We start from the raw sequence: 23,461 nt of genomic DNA on the forward strand, positions 1-23,461 counted from the left end.
CCTCGGACGGGGGCCAAGCGGCCAAGGGCAGCGCGCCCGGGAGGTGCCCGGGGGCGCTCCTTCGGCAGGGCATTACGCACGGGCGGCCTGGCGAAACCCGGCCGCGGTGGTGCCAGGGTGGGCGGGAGGTGCTGTGTGGAAGGTGGGTGGCTTGAGGGGGGAGCTGCCTTAACTTTGATCCGTCCGCTGCCGGAGGAAAACCGCCGCCGCCCCGCCCGAGCTGGGTGCCGCGGCACTCGCCTCTGCGCCGCGCGTCTCCGCGGCTGCCTCTTTAATCAGGAACACAGAAGGGGCGGGCCCTGAGCCGGCGCGTAATCGGATAGCTCTGCCGCGGCTCTGACATCCACATGCTGCTCGGCCTGAAAAGGCAGCGGGGGGAGCCGGAGGGGAAGCAGAGAACGCGAGCTAGGCACAAGCCCGCAGCCCGCCCCCAGCACATCCTCAGACGCGCAGACACTCTGCCGGGCGCTGGGCGAGGTGGAGGTGAGGGCGGGCGCGGGCGAACTCGGAGAGGGGCTCGCTCACTCCCAGGCGATCCCAGCCGCCGCCGCCGCCGCCGCACCACCAGCAGCCACAGCAGCCGCAGCCGCAGCAGCAGCAGCTTCCTTCCTCAGACTCCCCTCGCGAGGCTGGCCAAGCGGGTGTAGCCGTTAGGGGAGGCTCCTGCTAGGGGAACCCGGCGAGGGCGAGAGCTGGGCGGCCGCCTCGCGCTCCGGCCGTCCGGCGGTCTGTGCCTCCGCCCGCGTGCCGGTCCCCAGTGCGGAGGGATGTATGTCAGTGTACGCCTCTGAGATCACACAGCTGCCTGGGGGCCGTGTGATGCCCAAGGCAAGTCCTGGCTTGTATTTTTATTCTTTTTTTATTTTTATTTTTTACGCTTGGCTAACGGGAAATACTCGGGAATGTTGTAGGATAAAGGAAATGATACTTTGAGGAACTGGAGAGGACATAGATGCGTTTTGTTTTTAAGAGAGGAAACCCATCCTCTCTTCCCGGCTTGCTCCCTCTTTGCTGATTTCAAGAGCTACCCTCCTCCTGGTGAGGTGGGGACCCAGCAAGAAGAAAGGTGACGACAGGCCGCCAGGACTCAGGAGCGAAACACTGACCGATAGGAACCTTTGCAGAGGACACTAAGGAAGAACACGAGCGAAAAACAGAGACATCGTTAAACAAGAAATCTACAAAAACAGCTCTGGAGAAAACCTTCTCCAAAATGGATATGTTTCCTCTCACCTGGATTTTCCTAGCTCTCTACTTTTCAGGACATGAAGTGAGAGGCCAAGCAGGTAAGCCCCCCGAAAGTTTTTTGGTGTTTTTTTTTAAATTCATTTCAGCATGCCTTTACCTTTAAAAACAACTGCTAACGCAGGGGGCCACACGCAATGGCAAGAGAAGGAGGATCGCCCAATACTGAATAATTTAGAGAGATCCCAGTCGGCCCTCCCTATACCACCACTGCTGCTAAAACCCAACTTTTCTTTCCTGCTAGGAGTATGTGACTGTGTGTGTGTTTTGAAACATAGACAGAATTTGGCGGTGTTCAGATGTCACATATGGACTGAATCAAAGGTTTAAAAATACTACAAAGCCTTTGCATTACAGTTTTGGGGGATTTTTTTCCCCTGTCTTGAAGCAGAACACATCTCCCATGAGTTTCTTCAACCTAGCCAGCGAAATATAAATCATTTGCATTCCCTCCACTTAGCTACATTGAGCAATGTTAACTGAAGGGCTTGGGAAATACAAGAATCTAGTTTGGGTTTTCCAATGCTGTGGCTTCTTTGCAGAATGTGTGGATGAGCCTCCGAATCATTGGGCTCAGGCTGATGGAGCAAGTTGTCTCGTGGCTGGGCTCCGGGCTGGGCGATGCTGCCAACCAAGGCGGTTGGTCGTCCAGTTCTCTTTCCTGCCTCCATATATTTTCTGGGGGAAGTATATCATATGTTCTTTTTAAAACTAGTATTAGATAAAACAAACTGCCTGGCCCTCAAAGGTCTCTCACTCTTGTGAAGTGGTTAGAAACTTTTGGGTAGAATTTGTTCTCAACCACTGCCAAAAAGGGTGTGTGGACAGACTGCAGAGATAGCACTGCAAGGCCCAGAAGGGTCTGAGGCAAGTATTTGGGGGGGTGGACGGGGGGAGGGAGTGGAGGCTGGCCAGGGGCACTGCTCTTTCTGAGAAGGGCTCTCTGGTTCCAGAAAATCCAGTGGGGCACGTTCTTGCTTCCCCACACCACTTTCCGGGCTGAGCCTCTCTCCCCTCTGACAAGAGTCTCTGGAATCTGACAAAACTCTTAAAAGCTGCTACAGGTGATGGAGAGTGGGGAAAGCATCCCTGGAGGAAATGGAGAAAAGAGAGAGGAGAAAAACGCTTCCTGGAGTGCCCTTACCCGGAGGCACGTCTAAGGCTGCCACCGCAGCGTTAGCACGAGCCCCTGGCAGCCTCCCGGGTCCTCCCCATCACAGCGGGTTAGTGGATCCTGCGGGAGCCGGGGGCTCTGATTCTCACTCCCCAACACAGGCACGCGCCCCACTTGAAGCGTGGCTGTTTATTTGAGGGAAAGAAAGATACGTGAACGCCCTTACTCTCCAGACCCACACGTTTGCTGTTTTCTTCTCTGCCATTAATGGTCTTCAGAGCAGCCGCAAATCGTATCAAAGAGATGGGTGCAGGTCCCACTTGGGGAAATTTCCTGTGGCTTTCAGTTCCCCGTTCTCTTAATTCTAAATTCCCAGCTTGAGGCGAAATTAAATTACCTCCCACAGACCTGAAAGCGGCATAAATTATGGATGTTTGTGTGATTCGCTGTGTGTGTGTGTGTGTGTGTGTCCGCGTGCGCGCGCGGCGAGGATGCCCACGGTACATTATGTATTCAGGCACGGACTCCGGTAGGCCCGGGTGCGCGCACACTGGCGTACACATTGGCACGCACACACACACACAACTTCAGGTGCTGTGTGCTGTGCGGAGCGGGAGGGGTCGTAAAGACTCAGGGGCCACCTCGTACCCCCAGATGTTCTCACATCTGTCCCCGAGCGCTGCGCGGAGTGTGTACGTGTGTGCGCGACACCCGCTCAAACCCACTTCGGCTCTGCCACCTGCCTCCCGCGCTCTCCGCAGAGCCCCCTCCCACCCCGGCCCCGGGCCGCGCTGCGTCACTTCTAGAGAAGCCCAGAGGCGGGAGCGCGGGCTGGTCACCCTCTCTGAGGCCTCAGGCAGCCTCGGACCCAGGGTGGGATCTCCCTACGGGACGCGGAGCTGGGGCCCGCCCGGGGTGGATATTCTGCAGCCCCCGGAAAAGGCGATCGCGAACCGCCGGCTGCTAGGGCTTTTGGTCGGAACAGCCGACTGGCACCGGGGGAGCTGGCAGCGGGTAGCAAAGGGCGAGGCCGAGCTAGACCTCTGACTCACCCGGTGCGCGCCGGCCGAGAGGGGGCCGGGCCCAGCCTGCAGCGACGGTTGAAACCCACTCTGACCAGTTGGGGTGGGGTGGGGAGAAGGGCGGAAGGAGCAAGCCGGGGAGCAATTGAGCAAATAACCTCGTGGCCACGGCGCGTGGCCTCTCGCACTGGCTGGAGGCTGGGAGCTGAGTGGGCGTCGCGCACTAGGCTGCCCCAGTCCTTGCCACGCCGGCCGCCCTGCCGGATCACAGCGCCGCCGCCCTCCTACCCCCGCTCGGGAACTCGGGGGACGCTCCGAAGGCCCTGCGGGGAGCGCCCCCTCCTGCACTCCACTCTGCGCTGCAGTTCCCCCGCCGCCCCAAGAGAGCCGACTCCGAGGGGCTGGGGGCCGGAGCGCTGGCCGAGCTGGTGGCGGAAAGCCGGGGTGGGATTCGGACCTGAGGTTGGAGGCAGAAGGGAGGCAGCTTGAGCCGCGGGAATGCGCGCAACTTTAGTAGCGCTGCGCGGCGGGCGCCCGCCGGTGCGCGCGAACAGGTGAAGAGCACGCGGCGCGCAGGCATTGCACGTGGTGGGGACGTGGTGGCCCCCCAGCCTGCCCTCCCCAACCCTACCCCCAGCCGTCTCTAACGCCGCATCGATTTGTTTGGGCTACGCAGTAGAAGCAGCCGAGCGATCCATAAACATTCTATTAGGCAAAAATATTCCCAGAGAAAGCAAAACCGGAGCTCCAGCCCGGTTAAGTGGGCCGCCTCCAACTCCTCCAGCTTTGTCCCCTCCTCCTCACACTAAGGACACCCCCAGGGAGCAGGCTGCGGCATTTCCTCAGCACTGCCCACTGCCAGAAAGTTAAGTCTCCTCTGCGGTCTTCGGCCTGGGAGAATCCTCTGCAGTCGCCGGCGAGTTCCGCCTCCCCTCCGCCACCGCCTCGCTCTTTGCTTTTCCACTGGAGAAAAAGAAATAGTCACGGCCAAGGCTCCATTTTCACTGATTGATTTCTTTTTAATATCAACAGAAGTTAATGGAGGCGAGGCGAGCTGTGATTAACCGGCTGCCCGCGCCCTTCGCCTGGGGCTAGCGCACCGCGGTTTTCCCCACCAGGTCCCGCCCTGGCGCCCAGCGACTGAGTGGGGGGCATCCGCGGAGCTGAAGTCCCGGCGGATGGGTGGGGGGCATCTGCCGAGCTGAGGTCCAGGGCTGCCGGGGTTGGGGCTGGTGGAAGGAACCGCGCGCCCCTCCGGGAACCAGGGCGTTATGGGGATGGTTATCAGCTTTCCCAGCCAAGTTTAGGGGACCCGGCTCCACTGTGTCACCGCTTCTGCGGCTCCGGCCGAATTTCTCTGAAAGGGGAAGGAGATCGGCGCTCGGGTTGATTGGCCGGTGCTCACCGCTCGCCTCCCTCCCACCACCTCCCCTCCTTTCGGTTTCAGACAGTGAGGAGAGCCCCCTGGCGCTGGCCATTCATGGTCAGCGCCTGGCCACGAAACTCCCCTTTGCTAGACTTAATCTCGTGGTCTGCGGGGAACTGGGTTTTGCTAGGAAATCATCAGGCCCTGACAATGGGTTCCTTCAGATGATGGTAACTCCCAGCCCTGACGTTTCCCAGCCTTCGGGTCTCATCGCTTGGGGCCAAAAGAACACGGACCCTGTAACTATCAACCCCCACCCCCAACCCCCACCCCTACCTCCGCCTCCTACCCCTACCAGCCCCTTGCCTGGAGAGCTTTGATCTGTGGTTGAGTTTTAACACCATTGCCATGGTCCCTGGCAGAAGCGGTCAATTCAGCCTTCCGTCTGGACAGGACGATCAGATAAGAGGTGTAAATTGGCTGTGGGAGACAGGTCTGGGTTCAGACAAATCCTGAAAGAGGCAACCGCGGTCCACGGTCTAGGCTCGGGAGGAGAGGAGTTTGAAGAGGGTTTTCCTTTTTGTTTTCTTCAGTCTCCCTAAATTGCCCGATGACTGTGGGCAGGCATAAACATTTGCAAATAGAACTATAAACTCCTGGGTTTGGCACAGACGGCCTGCTCTAGACTTTTAGGGGCTGGTCTCTTGCCGGCTTTCAATGAGTACCAACTCCATTTTACCCCATAAACAGCCACTGGAGGTAGTGAAGCTCGTGCTAGTGGCCAGCAGACCACACAGTGCAAAACAGTGGAAAGAGAAACGCTCCCCACGAGGGTCCCAGGGCAAGCCCCTTCTGGTCCAAGTTGTGCCTGGTCCTATTGTGACTGCCCAGGCAGCCCTGCACGTCTGGACTTTTATATCATGCTGAGGAGACCTCAGTTAAGCCACAGAGCGCCCAACTGGCAAAATGAAATGTTGGAAGGCTGCAGTGACTAGAACCCTGGGCTATGCAGACAGGATTCCTGCTGTGTACCAAATGGCTGGCATCTCGTACTGTATAGTTCATGTTCTGCACCTGAAAGGCCAGTTCCTGCCTTCACAGTGTAGAGGAGACTAGGAGTTCAAATGCCAATTCATAAGCAATGAGGCATGAAAGCGAATAACAGCTGGGGAGAGGGCTGTGGGGGGGTCAGTTGGGAGAGACACCAGGGGCTGGATGGTTCTGAGCATCCTGTCTGGTGTTTGTCGTTTGCCTCAATGCTTATTAAAGCACTCAAGAGAATTGAGCTGTCTTTGGGTGACCCAAGTGTGAGACAGTTCTGAGCTGACAGAAGTCAGATCCAGGTTCATTGGTAAAGAGTTTTCAGAATATATTCCCCAAAAGTCCTGTTTGGAAAGACTTTAGGAAATTAGAGACAAGACTTTCCTTTTTTCAAAAACAGAGCAGAGGCATAATACCTTTTTAATTTCTTGCACTGAGGAGAAAAGACTTGGAAGGTGATGTCTGGGCAGTAGTTTGTAGTATCATTAGCATATTTGAGGTGTTTTATCATCTGACCATCACTTGCCACTGGATAGTCTTTGAGACACCCTCCTTGTGTGCCATACTTGTTTTTGATCCTTAAAAGTTTTTGTATGATTCCTTCCAAGTAAGGCATTAACTTTTTTTTTTTTAACTCATACCTGGAAGACATTGTGAACATTTGTCCTGGAGAACCCACAGCCTTTTCCAAAGCTTTAGCTGCCTCTATGAGAAATGGCTGAAGGGCTTAATGGGCTCATTACCTAATAGGAATCAGTAGGGGTGGATTCCAGGACACAGTGGCCTTGTAGTGTGGCTGGCCCTCCAGGAGAAAGCATCTTCTAAAGGTTTAGGAAGCTGTCAAGTTTAGATAAGGCTGAGCTCCGATCCTATGGGACCTTGGTTGTATTAATAAGGAGAAATTAATTTTTAACCACTGGGAACATTGCCAAATTATGTGACCTTTGGCAGACCAGCTGTGCTATAAAAATAAATCCCCCATCTCTGAAACTGCTGCTCCTCTCCAGTAGAACAATAACAACCGTGGCATTTAGGATGGAGAAGACTGGGATTGAGGAGACAGGAGAGAAGTGGAAACTGCCAGGGGGAAAAAAAAAAAAACCCTCTGATATTGTGACACATAGTTTCAGACTTGAGTGATCCACTCACACCCCCGCCACACCCTCCCCCCAAACACACACCCTGGTTTCCAGGAAGCAGGAAAGAGGGCCAGGACAACTGGGAACAGAGCGCCTGTGTGTTGGGAGTGAAGAAGGTGTTAAGTGCCTCCAGCCCACTCACACCCCAGCCTCGAACACATCTCTCATTGTTCACACACAGATTCCTGGCATTGGGAGAGAAAAAGGAGTTTTCAAACAGGCAAAACATTTGTCTGTCTCTAAATGCTATTGAGTAAGGTTGTCACCGCACGGTTCTGGGAGACCTTCATCGGACCTCCTGGCTTCTGGAGCATTAGAGCCGGACCTCCTGTCAGTCACCTGACGGCTCAGTGATCCTGAATTCCTAATTTCTGTCTACCTCAGTGTCTTTATCTGTAAGTGTGTTCGATCCTAATAGCTGACTGACTTCTAGGGTGTTGGGCTATTTCAGATTACATAGGGTACTGTTGAGTACATATTAAGCCGCCTGTTCGGAAGTCATTTAATCTTCAAAACAGCTTCAGTGGGGTTAATAGTATCTAGTGATCATAGAAAGACAGAAAGCACACTAACACCCTTGCGGTAAGTTTGTGTTACTTTTATGAGTTTGTTCTTTTGTAAAAAAAACTCAGTAAATAATTACTCATTCTCAGCTCTTACCCCACTAGACCTTTGTCTGGTTTTATAAGCGTCAGATTAATCTCTCGGCACCCTGTTCTTCAGAGATACATGTTCTCTGCTGGATTCTCATCTTAGATTTACATCAGTTCTTTACACTTTTTTTTTCACCTTGGTTTTCCACTTTCAGAGTTCTCGCCTCTACTGATTTTTTAAATCTCTCTCCTTCCTTTTCCTCCTCTTCCATCCTTCATCCCTGAAAGTGTACTCAGCAAGAAGCGCCGCATGGAAGGGGCTCCCCAAATGTGTAATAACTTCTACTCTGGCAGTAAGGCCCCTCAGCAGCTGAACTCAAAAAGTCGTCGTAAAGATAAAATAGCTTTTACCCAGCAAGACTCTTAATAATCCCATTTCCCTCTGGGTCTTCATAAGAGAGTCATGATCTAATCCAGGAAAAAAAAGAAGGAGGGGGCTGGGAATAACAAAAGGAAAGCATGCCTTGGATGGGGCTGCTGGCCAGTCTAATGCACACAGCCAGTGATACCCTGTTCACTGCCTCTCAAGATCCTGTGATAGCCGGGGATCTGGGTTCTGGCCAGTCTTTCAGTGAAGAAGATAAAGGGAATTGCAAATGACTGGACCAAGCGGCAAAAATAATTTATTTTGATAAAGGGGAAAAATAAAACAGATGTGCCTAAAAGGCATCTTGGGGGCCAGGGGAAGGGAGCTGAGTGGGGAGGATGGATAGAAAGGAGTGAACTGAAATGTAGCAAGAGTTTAGGGATAAAGTAGTACTTTGAAGCTTCTTGGTGCTACTGAAAACAAATATCTAAAACTTGCCCTTGGGAGGATGGGGGGATGGAATGAGGGGGTAAGAAAGCCCTCAGATAAAATTAATTTTACCATTATTAGAATTAAAGTGTAATGTCCTTTGAACTTCGTCATCATTATCTGAGGTTACTGTGTCCTATGAGTTCACACTCGCTCTACCTTGATCTATGACTAGGTATTATTATCCCAGACAAGTCCTCTAAATTCCTGGTTCGCCAGTAAAAAATATTTACATTTAATAGCAGCTGTGAGTTGGGAAGGAAGGGTGGAGGCTGCCACACAGAATACTTTGTGATAAGGCTTTCTTAGAATTTGTGATACCTACTGATACTTTGGGTATTACCCTGCTGAGTCAGCGTGCATAGGTGCTCAGTCATGTCTGACTCTTTGCGACCCCATGGACTGTAGCCCACCAGACTCCTCTGTCCATGGGATTTTCTAGGCAAGAACACTGGATTGAGTTGTCATTTCCTCCTCCAGGGAATCTTCTGACCCAGAGACTGAACCCACATCTCCTGCATTGGCAGGTGGATTCTTTACCACTGAACCACCTGATGTTACCCTAGTCAATTATTAACTCATTAATTCATCAAGCCTCATTGAGTGTGATCTTTGGCAAAGACTCTGGGTTTGACGCCATAAGGTTTGCCAAAGATGAACAGGTGGTCCAGCAGCATGGATAAGGTTCTCTCACACTTTAGAAGATGCTAAAGAGCTTCAGCCTCAGAAGCTGGAAGAGGTTACTCCTGGGGCATCAGGGAGGGTGGAGGTGGCATGTGAACCTGGATTGAGAATTTAGATGGGTTTAGAGCTGGGAAAGGCATAGCAGGGGACGGGGAAAAGGGAGCAGAGAAGGAACACTGGGGAACACTCAGAAATGGCCATTTAGACAGTGTGGAAGCAAATAGTTGCAAATAAGTTTGGAAATAATAGCTTGGGCCAAATGCAAAGTCCAAATTGCTAGGCCAGAGGGTTTGGATTTCATTTACTAACCAATGGGGAGCCATGAATGTTTCGACAGAAGCCTTCTGTTAATTAAAATAAATGAAAACAATTATATTACCTTTTGGAGAGACCCTAAAATTATTCTTCTTCTATTTCCTTCCCCAAATGTCTGTTGAAATGGTCAGGAATTGTAATCCCAGATCTCTCATCAATGGCATCAAAATTGCATTTGCAATGAGGGCTGGAAAGAGTGGACATAAATATCAACTAATGATATTATATTGGCTGCCCTATTGGAATTGCATTTGTTTATGATATAAGATGACAAATAACAAGGTTACCACAGGTGGCATGATTCGAGGTCAGGGGAGGTAATTGCATCAAACTTACATTTTAACGATTGAATGAAGGTTCATTTTTAGAATCCAGATTGAGGAGAGACGTTCCAAAGGCCTGTTTCCAGACCCAATTTCCAGTTCTGTTCTTGGTAAATTCACCAAAGGTGTTTTAGACGAGGAAGTTTGCCTCATTCCTCACTCCTTTTTCCATGCTCAAGTGCTGCCTTCCTTTCCCACTCTCCCGTTCCCTCCTTCCTGCCCTCCCAGACAGTTCTTTTATTCAGATTTTGAACTTTCTCATTGCAATAGTTCACAGGAATTTTCATTTGCTGTGCCTTCAGGAGTGGATCACTCACTGCCACCCAGCCCCATAAATTGAATAGATTGCATCCCTTCCCAGTTGCCTTAGGAAGTGGTCAAACAGCCACATTCCTGGGCTGATGGATTGGCTCATTTCTTCCCAGCTTAAGCCAAGATACAGATTTTTATGAGACTGTCTTGTGACAGGCTGAAGTCGCTTTGAATAAAACAAAATCCAGCCTCGGCCCACAGAGATCACTTTAAAAGAAGCTTATTCAAGGTTAGTGAGCAAAATTTGGTTCAAACCCTGAGCACAGGACTTAGAAGATCTGCGTGAGATATTGGAAGAAACTATTTCTCTGTTTTCTTTTCATGCATCATTGTTGAGAAGCTCACACACAGAACTGTGTATGCCTTATATTTATAAATATACAGCCACAGACTCAGTTAAGAAAAGAAGCTCACGTCAGTAGAGCTAATGTGATTGAAAGAGACATTTAAACTCTCCATAATGCAAGACAGATGCATTCACTGAAGAATCCTAGAGTTTTGTTTCAGGCTTACCAAGCAGATGAAATACAATCAACACCTTGCATAAATATCTTGTTATCTAGGAGGATAGAGAATCTTTTTAATTAGAGGTTCATCTGTGGGTTATAGGATTTTCCCCTTCCATAGGTATACAGGCTATGAAATTTAGAACTGGACCTGAACTTTAGCACCACTCCCCTCATTATAGATGGGAAAATAAAGGCTCAGAGTGGTTTACTAACTACCCAAGGTCACACACACAGCTTTCCAGTGGCGAGATCATACTTTCATACAAGGCTCCTGACTAGTTAACAAAGTGACAGCCTTCTCTCTTTTGAAGTCATAGAAAGGGCTTCTTCTTTTCTTTCCTACTAATAATTAAATGAAAACAATGCTATGGTAATAGGATGAGTCTGTGCTGTGAATGTATTATTTGGGGATGAAATGAGACTGTTTTTCTCCATCAAGTGCCCTCAGATATATATATATAATGTGTTCTGATCCTTGTACTTATTCTCTTTTCTGTGGCATTTGAAAGTAACAAGGGAACTGAGATCTAATGGGTTTCAAACCCAGTGCCAGGAAGCCCCGAAGTCCTTGTAGAGAAGCTCCATCAGAAAGGCGGGGAGCGGCTCCAAGGCAGGCATACTGCACTGATTCTGTCACCATCTGTGCCCACACCCAAGAAGGGCTTCACTTTTAGTGGCTTTGCACTTTGGAGTTCTGGGTCCAGTTTTGATCAAGGGAAAAACAAACACTTCTAAAAAAGAACTTTGAAAACGACACAGTCAATTGCGGCCGCTCTCGGAATTACAGTGTAGGAAACTGAGACACAAGCAGGCCACAGGGAGTTAGGAATCCATGTGCCTGCATCCCCTCCTTTGGTAACATCAGCCCCGCCCCCTCCTGGTAGCCCGGTCCCCTCCCCAGGCCCGCCTTTGACAACAGCTTGATGCTCCAGTCCCGTATCCAGCCAGCCTAAATACCCCGATTTTGATGAGGGCTTTTACCTTCAGTTCAGTTACACTGAGAGATCTGACTGGTCTGTGCGGAACAGCCTGAAGTTTGTAGCTGGTGTCACCTGGCCATTGTGAAGTAAACCGCTGTAATCCGATTACATTCAAGTCCTGGCCATACAGTGTTCCTTTAAAAACAACTCCAGTTGAATTTCCTTAGGAGGCAGACCAGATTTTTTTTTTAAAGATCTGCTACTCCTTTTTAACAAATACTTCCTAAAAACTGTATTACCAAGGAATCAGTGCTTTGTCTTAAATTGGGTCCTATAGGAGGCCGAGTTCCTTCGGAAACTGGCAGAGTGCCTTAGAATTGTAAGTGGATGGGTCCAGAGTCCCTTTACCTGATCCAGGAACCGGTACCCCTAGGTGGTATCAGATGGTACTTAGCTCACCAACAAACAAGGCTCTTTAGTCATGTCTGACTCTTTGCAGCCCTGTGGACTGGAGGAGCCTGCCAGACTCCTCTGTCCATGGAATTCTCCAGACAAGAATACTGGAGTGGGTTGCCATCCTGTCCTCCAGGGGATCTTCCCAACCCGGGATCGAACCCCTCATGTCTTATGTCTTCTGCATTGACAGGTGGGATTTTTACCACTAGTGCCACCTGCTGCTGCTGCTGCTAAGTCGCTTCAGTCGTGTCCGACTCCATGCGACCCGCAGACGGCAGCCCACCAGGCTCCTCTGTCCCTGGGATTCTCCAGGCAAGAATACTGGAGTGGGTTGCCATTTCCTTCTCCAGTGCATGAAAGTGAAGTCTCTCAGTCATGCCCGACTCTGAGCAACCCCATGGACTGCAGCCCACCAGGCTCCTCCGTCCATGGGATTTTCCGGGCAAGAGTACTGGAGTGGGGTGCCACTGCCTTCTCCACTAGTGCCACCTGGCAAGCCTCAAACAAAAGCCCATGAGAAAAACAAACAATGAAACAGATGCGAAGGTCAGAAATAATCTGACCTTTTATATGTCAAATTAAAACACCTAAATAGTCATTATGGGGTTAAATCAGACCTTTGTGACTTTAGAACTTTGTAGTCCCTTGATTTCAATCATGTCTAGAGGTGTCACTTGAATCCTTTTGTTAGGTAGTTAGAATAGGGAAAAAGAGTCCAAAATGGCAGTGGCTAAAAGACCTGGAAGGGAAAGCCTGCGAAAATAGAACAAAGGAAGGTCCGAGGACCGCAGTGAGAACCTCAGGTAAAGCAAACAACACTCCTGGCTGGCCCAATTTACATAAGACAGGCCTAGGGACAGAGAAACACATAAAAAGAGGCGCCAAAGCCCTCTTCTCTCTCTCTCTCCCCCACTCAATGGGGCGCTCTTCTCTTTGCGTCTTTGGATCGACGTGCCCTCATGCCTCAAAGATGGATTTTCCTGCTATTATCTAAATAAATAGAGCTGTAACACTGATTTATCTAAGAGCTATAACACGGTCCTTTCGAGACCTGAGAGCTATAACATGGTCTATCCTCCGAGAGCTGTGACCCGCCAAGGGGCTTTAATGTCCGTCACTCCAGATTTTTGTTGTGACGAGACAAAGAACCGAGGAGCATACACTCGCGTGACACTTTCATCCATGGTCCAAAGACCTCCGAGGTCTTTATCTGACCTGACCTGGCCCGGCCCATCCCTTAGACTTCCCTCTCAGATATAGGAGAAAACCTGCTCTGAACTGTCCAGGCTTGGGTTTGCCTGATTCTCTTTAGGAATGAATTTGCCCCAGGTGTAAGGTATTCACCAAGTACAGAAAGAAGTCACTTGTCAACTTGCCAGACAGGCTCAGTAGCTAAAATTCAATGGGGTCAACCTCGACTCTATATGTGGAGATTGGCCTAAAGGCGTTTGCCCTTGAGTTCAACTCCCTCTTGGCTGGGCTGGACTTCTCTGAAACACATAGAGGACATTTACGCTGTTCCTTTTGGCACGTGACACAGACCTCCTGAGTCCTGGATGGTGCAGGTCTTCAGAAGAAAATCTAGCTCATTTCTCTTGGAGGCATGTTTGTATTTCAGACAGACCCTTCTGTATTTCAGAAGGGTCCCCAAACCTGGAAATGAAAGATCAGTTATCAAGAGGAGGTGGAGAAGAATTAAGTGTGTTTTCTTTACAGTTTTTACTGATGATAGATTTCAAGAATTTAGTTCTCTCCAAGAAAAATAGAGATGGAGATTCTAGTATTTATCTTGGTGGATATATGTCTGTGCAAATGATGTGTGATATTTTATGAGAGGGTGTGAATGTGTGTATAGGACTGAAGTGTGAATTTCTAATAATTATGTGTCCCGGATGTGTGTTCAATATCTATGTGTGTGTGTGTGTGTGTGTTTCTGAGTGTGCGTGCCATCCAAACAAGAATGTGAGTTTATAAATGTTTGGATATTGAAAAGGTTAGCTCCATGCAAGCAAAGCAGATGTTTTAATGAGTTCTTAAATATTTTAATAAGTGCCTTGGTGTTCTTCAGATAAAGAAAGAACAGGAGAAAAGAAATGAGTTACTCCTATTTCCTCTGGTTAAGTGAGTTTTAACAGCAGAAATGTAGACTGTCCACTATGGGATATATATAGCTTGATTTTTTTTTTTTTTTAAGCGGAAAATTATTACTCCTGATGTGGGTGAGAAACGAAACCTTCTTATGAAGAAGTTTCCTGTCTTTATTGCCAATTATGTGTGCCCTGTCTTAGTACTAAAAGCTTAAACTTGGGAGGCAGGGAGTTGAGGAAGAAAAATTCCTCTTTCAGGAGTCATGGGAGGGGAACAGGGAAGGGATGCTGAAAGGAGGGAGGGAGTTTGGATGACCAAACAGGAGCTCAGCTCAGATGCCCTGTGATGAGTTCTGCGTTAAAAGGTGTGGTTTGGGGTGAACCAGGAGCAGAGCTGTAGTTTCAGTACAATAGCCGGCGGAGGAACTGCACCCAGTAGAAAATTTCCTCTCCTGCCAGTTTAGTCCATGCAGCTGGAGATCTAAATCCAGACAGCTCCACTTCCTCAGAGGGCCACTCTCAACCCGATTTCCCTCCCATGAGCAAAGACCAATGGGCCACAGTTTGACCTTCTTGGAAGATGCTGGGTGTCCAGCGTGGCTGAGTGGTGTAGACCCCTGGAAAGCCTGCAGGATTGGCTGCAGGGGGGACGGGTGGCACCCAGCTCCACCACTGGCCTCATCTCCGCCTGGGTGGGAAGGCTGGGCCCATTGTCCTCCTGGCCTGGGGAGGGCGCGGGGTCATTAGTTAGAGGATGATGTGGTCTCTGCTAACCAAAGGAAATGGCCTGCTTTTGTTTTCCACCCAGTAGGAAATGGAACCTGAATCCATTAGATTCTGGGCAGCTCGACCGCGGCACAGTTTGAGCTCTTGGAGACGCGATGCCTAAAAGGCTACTTGCGTGGATTTGTGTGTCCCAACCACCATTGTGCGGCGTGCCCATCTTTTATGCATTTAAAGCCTGTCAGGCTGGTAATCTAAAGCAGAGGTCTGGAAGACAGTAATACCAACCGACACGGGGAAGAGGAGAGTGCACCTGTAGAGTTAAAAAATGCATGACCCTTTCCTCAAAGAGGGAACACAGGAGAAAGCCCCCATCCTGGCTGGTAGCTGCTGAGCCGGAATGCATAATTGACGGACCCGTGCTGCTCCATGCAGATGGCGATATTAAATCGTGATTGATGCTAAGAGAGGCACACATCTTAGGAAGGTCTCCGAGAGGCTTCTGAATATTTCTAGGTCTCTTGTGCCTTCCCGTCTTCTGTTCTACTCTGGGATTAAGCACCCACCCCCCCCTTTCTCATTTCCCAAGAACCCCTCCTGGGGATGACAGAACTTCACTCCCAAATATAAGATGCATCAAATGTCATCACCCACCTTTTCTGCCTTTGAAGATTGCCCGCTTCCCTCCTGGCCCCCACGAAGCTGCTTACCGCCAGCCGGGCACTGCTAGCGGGTGGGGGTTGGCAGTTTCTCCCCTGCAGCTGCCTTCCCAGTGGCTGGTCACCCCTGGACAAGGCAGCAGCACACTCTGCTGGTGGTGACCAGGCAGGAAGGACCGCGGATAAAAGCTCAGAGAAAACACAGGCACAGAGCACCTTTGTCAAAACTCTGAGATCAGAGCCACTGGATTCCCTAATGCAGATTTTTCCACTCAATGTGTAATGAAATAATAAATCAAATTTGTGGTGACTGTGGAATTAAGTGTTTGGGGGTTTTGATTTTTCTTTCTTTAAAAAAAAAAATGCTGAAATCACCCTCCAGGGCCTGTTCTGGCCCAAAAGTGAATATGCTTCCTCTGTATCACATGTAATTGTTACCAGGCTTACTTGTGGGTCGGCACCACAAAACCACTATTGTCAACTCCCAGAGTCTTGACTTCTGGCCGCTGGGCTGGGCTGGGAGGCACCATCGAATAACATGAAGGATTTATGAGATAAAGACAGAGATGCAAGGTTTGAATGAGAAGTTGGGCCACGCAGGAGAGACAGGAACAGGAAGGGAAGCATGTTAAGTTTACAGTTTTTGTTTTTTTTTTTAATATCAGCCCATGTAATTGGGAATATTTATGACTTCTGGAATATTTTCATTTTGGAGAGAGAGAGTGTGTGTGTGTGTTGTCCGTGTGTGTGGCTGGGTGAGCTGGGGGGGAGAATGAGCTGAAATAATCTCTTCCACTGAATGAGTAAGTAGGTTAGTCTTTTGGACTGCCATAAAAGGTCTGTAAAACAGTGTTAATCAGCCACTGGTAGAGAAGAGAAACAAGGAGAGGAAAAAAAACAGACTGTAACATATTTAAAGTTCTTGTCTGCCTTCTCTTCCAGACCAACCCTGTGGAGGTCGTTTGAATTCCAAAGACGCTGGCTACATCACCTCCCCGGGTTACCCCCAGGATTATCCATCCCACCAGAACTGCGAGTGGATTGTTTACGCCCCCGAACCCAACCAGAAGATTGTCCTCAACTTCAACCCTCACTTTGAAATAGAGAAGCATGACTGCAAGTAAGCGCCGCCCTGTGCCCTGTACATCCCTGAGACGCACCCTCCCACCCCCTCCCCAGGTTCCTGCCATACCCGCCGCCTCGTGGCAGCACCCCGGGGCCCCAGGACCTGCAGAACAGTGGTATATCCTGGCCCCCGAAAGGAACCTCAAGAGGTTTATTTCTTTCAGAGGAAATCAAAGCCTAGTTGACCCTGTAGAATGGAGGTAAGAGACGTATTGAGTGAAGAGTATGAAGAATACACCCTAAACTCAAAGGCTGATAGAGGAGGAGAATTCCACGTGGGGGCAGGGGGTGGACTACCTCATGCCAGCTCTTGACCTTAGGAGTGACTTTCCCCTCAGCAAGGCCCACCAGGCTCCTCTGTTCGTGGAATTTTCCGGGCAAGATTACTAGAATGGGTTGCCATTTCCTTCTCCAGGGGATCTTCCTGACCCAGGGATTGAATCCATGTCTCTTGCATTCCCCTGGAGATCTCCACATTTCTACTGCTGTTCCCACATGGAGGAACTGCAGCAGCTTCCTTAGTAAAACAGTAGCCAGATCCCCAAGTGGAGATTTCCTCTCTATTTAGCCATGGAGAGTCAGGCTGTTGTTTTATGAAGCAGCAGCTGGTCCTTATAGAAAGAGGGTTAAAAATCTAAGTCTATACTGGTAGGCCTGAGATGCACCTTGATTCTCAAAATTTGTGCTATACAGGTTAGAGTCTCAAAACTGATGTTCTGGATTTATTTAACACTCTTCCAATTTTTTTATAAATATCAATCCATTCGGTTCTCACAAGGGCCCTGCGAAGTTGGTATCTTTATCATTATGACTTCCATTTTGCAGATTAGAAAACCAAAGCTCGGAGCAATAAAGTAAGTCACCCCCGGTCACTCATCTGGGCTCACAGCATTGATTCTACCATTTTGAAAGTGTGTGATTTTAGGAGACACCAGGCAGACATTGACATCTGTGAGTGCTTTAGAAATCCCGTCTTCCCAGCCGCCTCTAGGGAATCCATCACTTCTCCCAGCCAGCCTCATTCCATGTGAGCATCAAAGGGAATTTTTTATTTATTTATTTATTTTAATTGAAGGATAATTGTTTTACAGTATTGTGTTCGTTTCTACCAAACACCCACGTGAATCAGCCGTAGGTGTACCTATGTCCCCTCCCAGTTGAGCCTCCCTCCTGCCTCCCTCCCCATCCCACTCACCTCCCTCCCCATCCCACTCACCTCCCTCCCCATCCCACTCACCTCCCTCCCCATCCCACTCCTCTCGGTTGTTACTGAGCCCTGGTTTCAGTTCCCTGAGTCACACAGCAAATTCATCAAAGGGAATTTCTTTTCACAAAGTTTCTAATTTCTGTAATCTCTATCTCTTTATTGCTTTGGTCACAGTAAGGAAATGGCAGCCCACTCCAGTGTTCTTGCCTGGAGGATCCCATTGACAGAGGAGCCTGGCAGGCTACAGTCTATGAGTGCTGAGCATGAGTCAGACACAACTTAGTGCTATCTTTTTTTCTATGGATACGTGTAGCTACAGAAGCTTATAGAGTAAGATGTTCTACATTCCATCAACTATTTAAATGTAAAATATTTTACTGCATTGGGAACTTTCTAGTTATACCCATATATAAATTCCTACTGACTGTGAACCAGTCTACATTTTCTATAATTTTACAGCAGTAATCCCTCTAGTTTCCTATCAGGTAAAAATATATAAAATCCCATTCAGAGTGGTATTCCCTATTCAGTATATATGCCTATGACAAAAATCGCATATAGAATAAAAGTCTTGGATGATTTCAAGAAAAAAAGCAAAAACAAAAAAAGAAATGCTGTGTTAACATCAGGGTCCCTATTAGTTAAAGTGAGGTAGGGAGCAGCACTGTATTATGTCAAGAGTGTGAATGCCCTTTATCTAGAGGGCTCCACCTTAAAGTCTTTCTTCACTGAAACAAAAATGAGTTTTCTCTGTAGGACAGAATATGCCAACAATCATTTGTTGTTGTTAAGTTGCTGAGTCATGTCTAACTCTTTGCAACACTGTGGACTGTAAGCCCACCAGTATCCTTTGTTCATGGGATTATCCTGGCACAAATACTGGAGGTGGGTTACCATTTCCTTCTCCAGGGGATCTTCCTGACCCAGGGATTGAACCTGCATTGCAAGTGAATTCTTTACCACAAGCCCGCCAACGATCATGTCTTGCTCTAAATAGAGTGCCTAGAATGTGCCATGGCTCTGATGAGTTTCAGTGGCCCCTTATGATTAATAAATAGTCTGAGCATTCCTTGTGACCAAGGCACTGTGAATACTGATGAATTGACAGAGGAGACAGCTAGCAGGAGGTGTACCAAGGGCAGGCCTCAGTCTGGGCCCTCACTTCCTCATGGAGGAGACAAGCTCCTCTCTAACCAGAGCTAGGTTGGGAAATTCAGTGAATCAGTGTCCTTGTTATCATCCTAGGACGCCTTTGCACCTTCATAACAGTTCCTTCCTAACAAGAGATAGTCTTTGTTGAAAACCAGAGGGTTTCCCAATAGTCTTTGTTGAAAACCGGAGGGTTTCCCAGATGGACGCCTCATGTGATGAAGAGTCATAAGATGGAGTTCTAATCCCAGATCCACTCTTGACTCAGTGGATGACACGGGGGAACTTCTTGGTTCCTCTTTGTCCAAGTTAAATGCACAGCCTGCATATATTTGGACAGCATCTCAGGGCTGCCAATTCCCTGCCAGTGAATGTTACCAAAAATTTGTTAGAAGAGCTTCTTTCTAAGGTATAAAGCTTCCGGTGCCTCTGGCTGGGATATAGAAGGTTGGCACAAACTGAAGCATGCTGTACTCAGACCTTGGGTCTGAGCTCAGAGAAATTTGACTAAGCACCTCTCTCAGATGAGGGCCAAAATCTGTTATGCTTATGCCAGCAAATTTCCCAGGGAAATTGCAGAGAGGTCATCTCATGTATATTCATAGTGGCGGAGAGAGAAGCCAGGTTTTTGAAGGGAAAACTCAGGAGCTGGTGAGCGTGGCTTAAAACACGTTGGAAGCACGAAAAGCCAGGGAAACATGCTCCTGCTCTGTTTGGGGCTGTGGGGTACCCTTTCCCCTCAGGACTCAGTCCCAGGGATGGGGCGAGTGCAAGGTCTCTGAAGCCACTGGTGGCAGAGGATCCAAGATGGTGTCTCTGACTGGAGCTGGAGTTGAGAAAACAGGCAAGTTACAGGTTATTCTTAAGCTTCTGGTGCTTATCATCCATACCAAGTAGCTTCCTGTTCTTCTCCCCACTCCTCCACTCCTTGCTTCCAGCTTGAACCAAAAAGTTCAGGGAGGTCAGAAAACAGTCTTTCTGGAGTCTCTTTGCTCCAGTGCCGAAGTGTCAGCAAGACTCTGCTGGGGTCATGCTGCTTCGTCTGGTGCTTACCTCTCTCCTCTCCCCCCCTTTCTTCTCCACGCCTCATTTTTCTCTCATTCTGATTAATTTTTGTACTTGGAAGGACACATCGGGTCTCTCCGTCTCTTACCCTAGAGGTGTCTTAAGTCTTCCCTGCCATTTGTGTTCAGGGTAAACAGGCTCCCCTTGCCCCTACTGCCTGGCTTCACTTTCGTGTGAAGGGGGCAGTTCATCTCATTAAAGTCTTAGAAGTTCTGTTCTTCCTCTCTCCTGCTCTCATTTTCCTTCCAAGGGAGCTTCTGGGCTGGGAAAGCACTTACTATCAAAGGAAGCTAGCATCCCTTCTCCTTTCATTTCGGGTGCGTGTTTCCAACTGGATTTGGTTCTCAAGGTCCTTTTGTTGGTGTTGTTCAGTGCTCAGTCGTGTCCGACTCTTTGAGACCGCGTGGACTGCAGCATGTCAGGCTTCCCTGCCCTTCACTATCTCCCTGAGTTTGCTCAAACTCATGTCTATTGAATCAGTGATGCCTTTCAACCAACCGTCTCATCCTGTGTCATCCCCTCCTCCTCCTCCCTTCAATCTTTCCCAGCATCAGGGTCTTTTCCAATGAGTTGGCTCTTCGCATCAGGTGGCCAAAGTATTGGAGCTTCAGCTTCAGCATCAGTCCTTCCAATGAATATTCAGGGTCCTTAGGGTGAATACTCACCAAGAGAAAACTTCCCAAAGATTTTTTGAGAAGAGCATGCAGCAGCAATACCCCTGCAAAAACTGGAAGTGAGCAAGAACATCAGGAAACAAAAAAAAAAACCCAGCCTCCCTGTGGAAAAAGGGCAGTGATCACATGCCCGCCCTCTTCTGTTTTCCCTGTCTTTCTTTGTGCAGGATTAACTGCAAAGATGGCCCATGACCTGGGAGTGGGCCCTGCTATGAGAGGATTAGCCTGGTCACTGGCCCCTAAGCTTTTGGCTCTCTATCCCTTGAAATCCACGACCTAAAGGTGGAGGCCGTTGGTGAATAAACCCCAGACAGGCAGACCTTTTCCCCTAACCGTCACTTGCTAATTTTGTTCCATTTAAACTTACCGTCTGCTTGGAAACTTTCACTCACCAGCCCTGGTTTTGCCTGAGTCAGTGCAATCCAAGGCCACCGTCTGCAGTGAGCTCCCCACCTCCTCGCTCTGGCCATCGCCAGGAACCCAAGCCCCCAGCACCCGTAGGCCATTCTGAGGCCTGGTTACCAGTGGGCAAGCAGAAAGCAGAAACCCCTACGGCCCTGCCAGGTCAGGGTGGCTGACAGATGGAAAGGCAGGACTCAGGGCTGACTGAGCAGACAAAGCGAAGCCACTTCATTCCCTGCGGTGGGGAAGAGCATCCTGCTACTGCCTTTCACTTGAGTCATTGGCCAAGTAGCTGAATGTTAGGGCGTTAGAAACACACGCACGCAAACTTGAGTATTCTTTCCCTTTCTGAGATCTGAAATAGATGTATTCTTGAAAACCCCTATCTGTGTATGATACAGAGCTTATTCACAAGCACTCGCACAGGCCTGGTGGAGGCCCAGATGCAGCCAGAACCAAGAGTCTAGGTCCATTTGTGCTGTGCTTACTCACTCAGTCGTGTCCGACTCTTTGTGACCCCATGGACTGTAGCCTGCCAGGCTCCTCTGTCTTTGGGGATTCTTCAGCAAGAATGCTAGAGTAGGTTGCCATGCCTCCCCCAAGGGATCTTCCCAACCCAGGGATCAAACCCAGGTCTCCCCCATTGCAGGCGGCTTCTTCACCATCTGAGCCACCAGGGAAGCCCCAGGTCCTTTTAAGAACTGGTTGTTTCCAGATGGTGTCTTGAAAAACACGCTTCAGAAAGTGCAGAAACCACTAGGAAGACTTGAGAGAATACTTAGATTGAAAAACCCAGATGCAAACCTGTACTGACAATTGTATGTGTGTGCTCAGCAAAAGAGATCTCCTTTACCATGCCACGCTGAAACCTCCAGATTCTAAAACACCCTGCTTTAAAGCTCCAAACGTTCCTCTTTAGAAAGATCTCTGATTAAAAACATTCTATGTCATGTGCCACACTTCCTTGTCTTCTGAAACAGAACAAATAATAAGGTGAGTTAACTTTTTCTCGATGACTCAGGCTTCTAATTCTAAACTTGAGTTTTTGCAACAGAGGCTGGGTAATGTCATATTTAGATCAGATAGGTTTAGATATGAGTTTTTGTTGACTTTTTACACTTCCCAGGCCTCAGTGTCTTCATCTGCAAAACTGTGTCAGTGATGACTACTTTGCAAGATTTCGGTCTCCTATTTATGTCGATACACAATACATTATTGACCATGTCAGCATCTTTGTACTTCGGGGAAGTGTGTGACATTTTTGCTATCTATACGCTTGCTATCATAGCGCTTCTGTTATAAGTGCACCCCTCTGACCTGTTTTCACCCTTTTATTTTGGGTAGGATTTTGCCTCAGGAGGTTTTGGTGTCCACTGGGACCTCTTTAGTCCTGGGGTCTAGCTTTTGTCCCAAGCCAGTACAGTCCAGGGCCAGCATTCTGGTTTGCCCTAGTCAGCCTCACTCGTAGTAGAGCAAGACTGGGGTGCTCTCCTGGGGACAGCGTGCAAGAGCACCAATGTGTGGGGTCCTCAGCAGTAGTTGAGCTGCTCACCATCTTTTCTTTTGAAACCATCCCCTGCCCCCATACTGGATATTTGAGGTTTGGGGATATTTAGCCTCTAGCTAAGTGTGCTGGGTAAACAAAGTGTTCTTGTGTTTATCTGTGGCCAGAGGAGCCCTCTAAATCTTAGATGTGTCTGTTTTCCCCAAAGTAGGGGATGCTGTCTTAGAAAGAGGACATCCTCCTAGGTTGACAAGTTGACTACAAGAAACAGAGGGAACATACCAGACTTCAGACATGTGGCCCCACCCCACCCAGCCAGCAAAGATTACATGCACTCAATTAGCATCCTCCACATACAACCACATACAACCTTACTTCCGCAGGAGACCCTGTGAAGGCAGAGGCTCAGACTCACCTCCCTCTCCCCTCCAGCACTCCCCACTGTGTAATATCCTCCCCTCCCCCTAAGAGTCCTAGATTCCTCCAGCTCTTTTAGGGCCTCCTAAAATCATTGCATATTGCCTTGATCTGCTTGCATTTTGTTCGAGCGTGGTCATCCTGCGTTCTGAGCATGTAAGTTCTCTAAGGGCGTGAGCCACATCTATCTTGTCTCTACCCTCTTTGGCCACAAAAACCAGTGAAGTCATTGTTACTCTTCCCGTTTGACAAATGAAGAAACTTGGGCTCAAAGAAGTAAGCAGCTAGCCCAAGGTCGCACTCTTGAAAGTGGCAGAGAAGGGATTTGAAGCCGGAACACCCTGCTTTTTTTGCAACCTGAGTTGTTTACTCTCATGCTTTATTGTCTCCACCAACACCATGCATTCTGATTGGGGGCGTGATATGAGCCCTGGGATCCAGTTGGCTGAGGAGATCAGGGAAGGCTGCCTGGAGGAGGCGATGGCTATACTGATCCTGAAGAAGTTAACCAGACAGAGGAGGGGCATGGGTATGCCTGGTGGCCCGGGCAGAGA

At 49.0% G+C, this 23,461-nt stretch overlaps 1 protein-coding gene across 4 annotated transcripts in view; it reads left to right on the forward strand.

The window, feature by feature from the left end:
- The first annotated feature begins 317 nt into the window (after positions 1-317).
- NRP2 (neuropilin 2) overlaps positions 318-23,461 on the forward strand; it is a 120,648-nt gene continuing 97,504 nt past the window's right edge. The window contains exons 1-2 of one of the 4 annotated variants that reach the window (XM_020884328.2): positions 318-1,286; positions 16,307-16,484. In XM_020884328.2, the coding sequence (XP_020739987.2) occupies positions 1,214-1,286; positions 16,307-16,484 (251 nt within the window). In that variant the 5' untranslated portion in view covers positions 318-1,213. The remainder of the gene's footprint in view (positions 1,287-16,306; positions 16,485-23,461) is intronic. The other 3 variants (XM_020884329.2, XM_020884326.2, XM_020884327.2) reach the window with 3 other exon arrangements.

Source organism: Odocoileus virginianus, chromosome 30, assembly GCF_023699985.2.
Source record: "Odocoileus virginianus isolate 20LAN1187 ecotype Illinois chromosome 30, Ovbor_1.2, whole genome shotgun sequence".
Taxonomy (NCBI): Eukaryota; Metazoa; Chordata; class Mammalia; order Artiodactyla; family Cervidae; genus Odocoileus; species Odocoileus virginianus.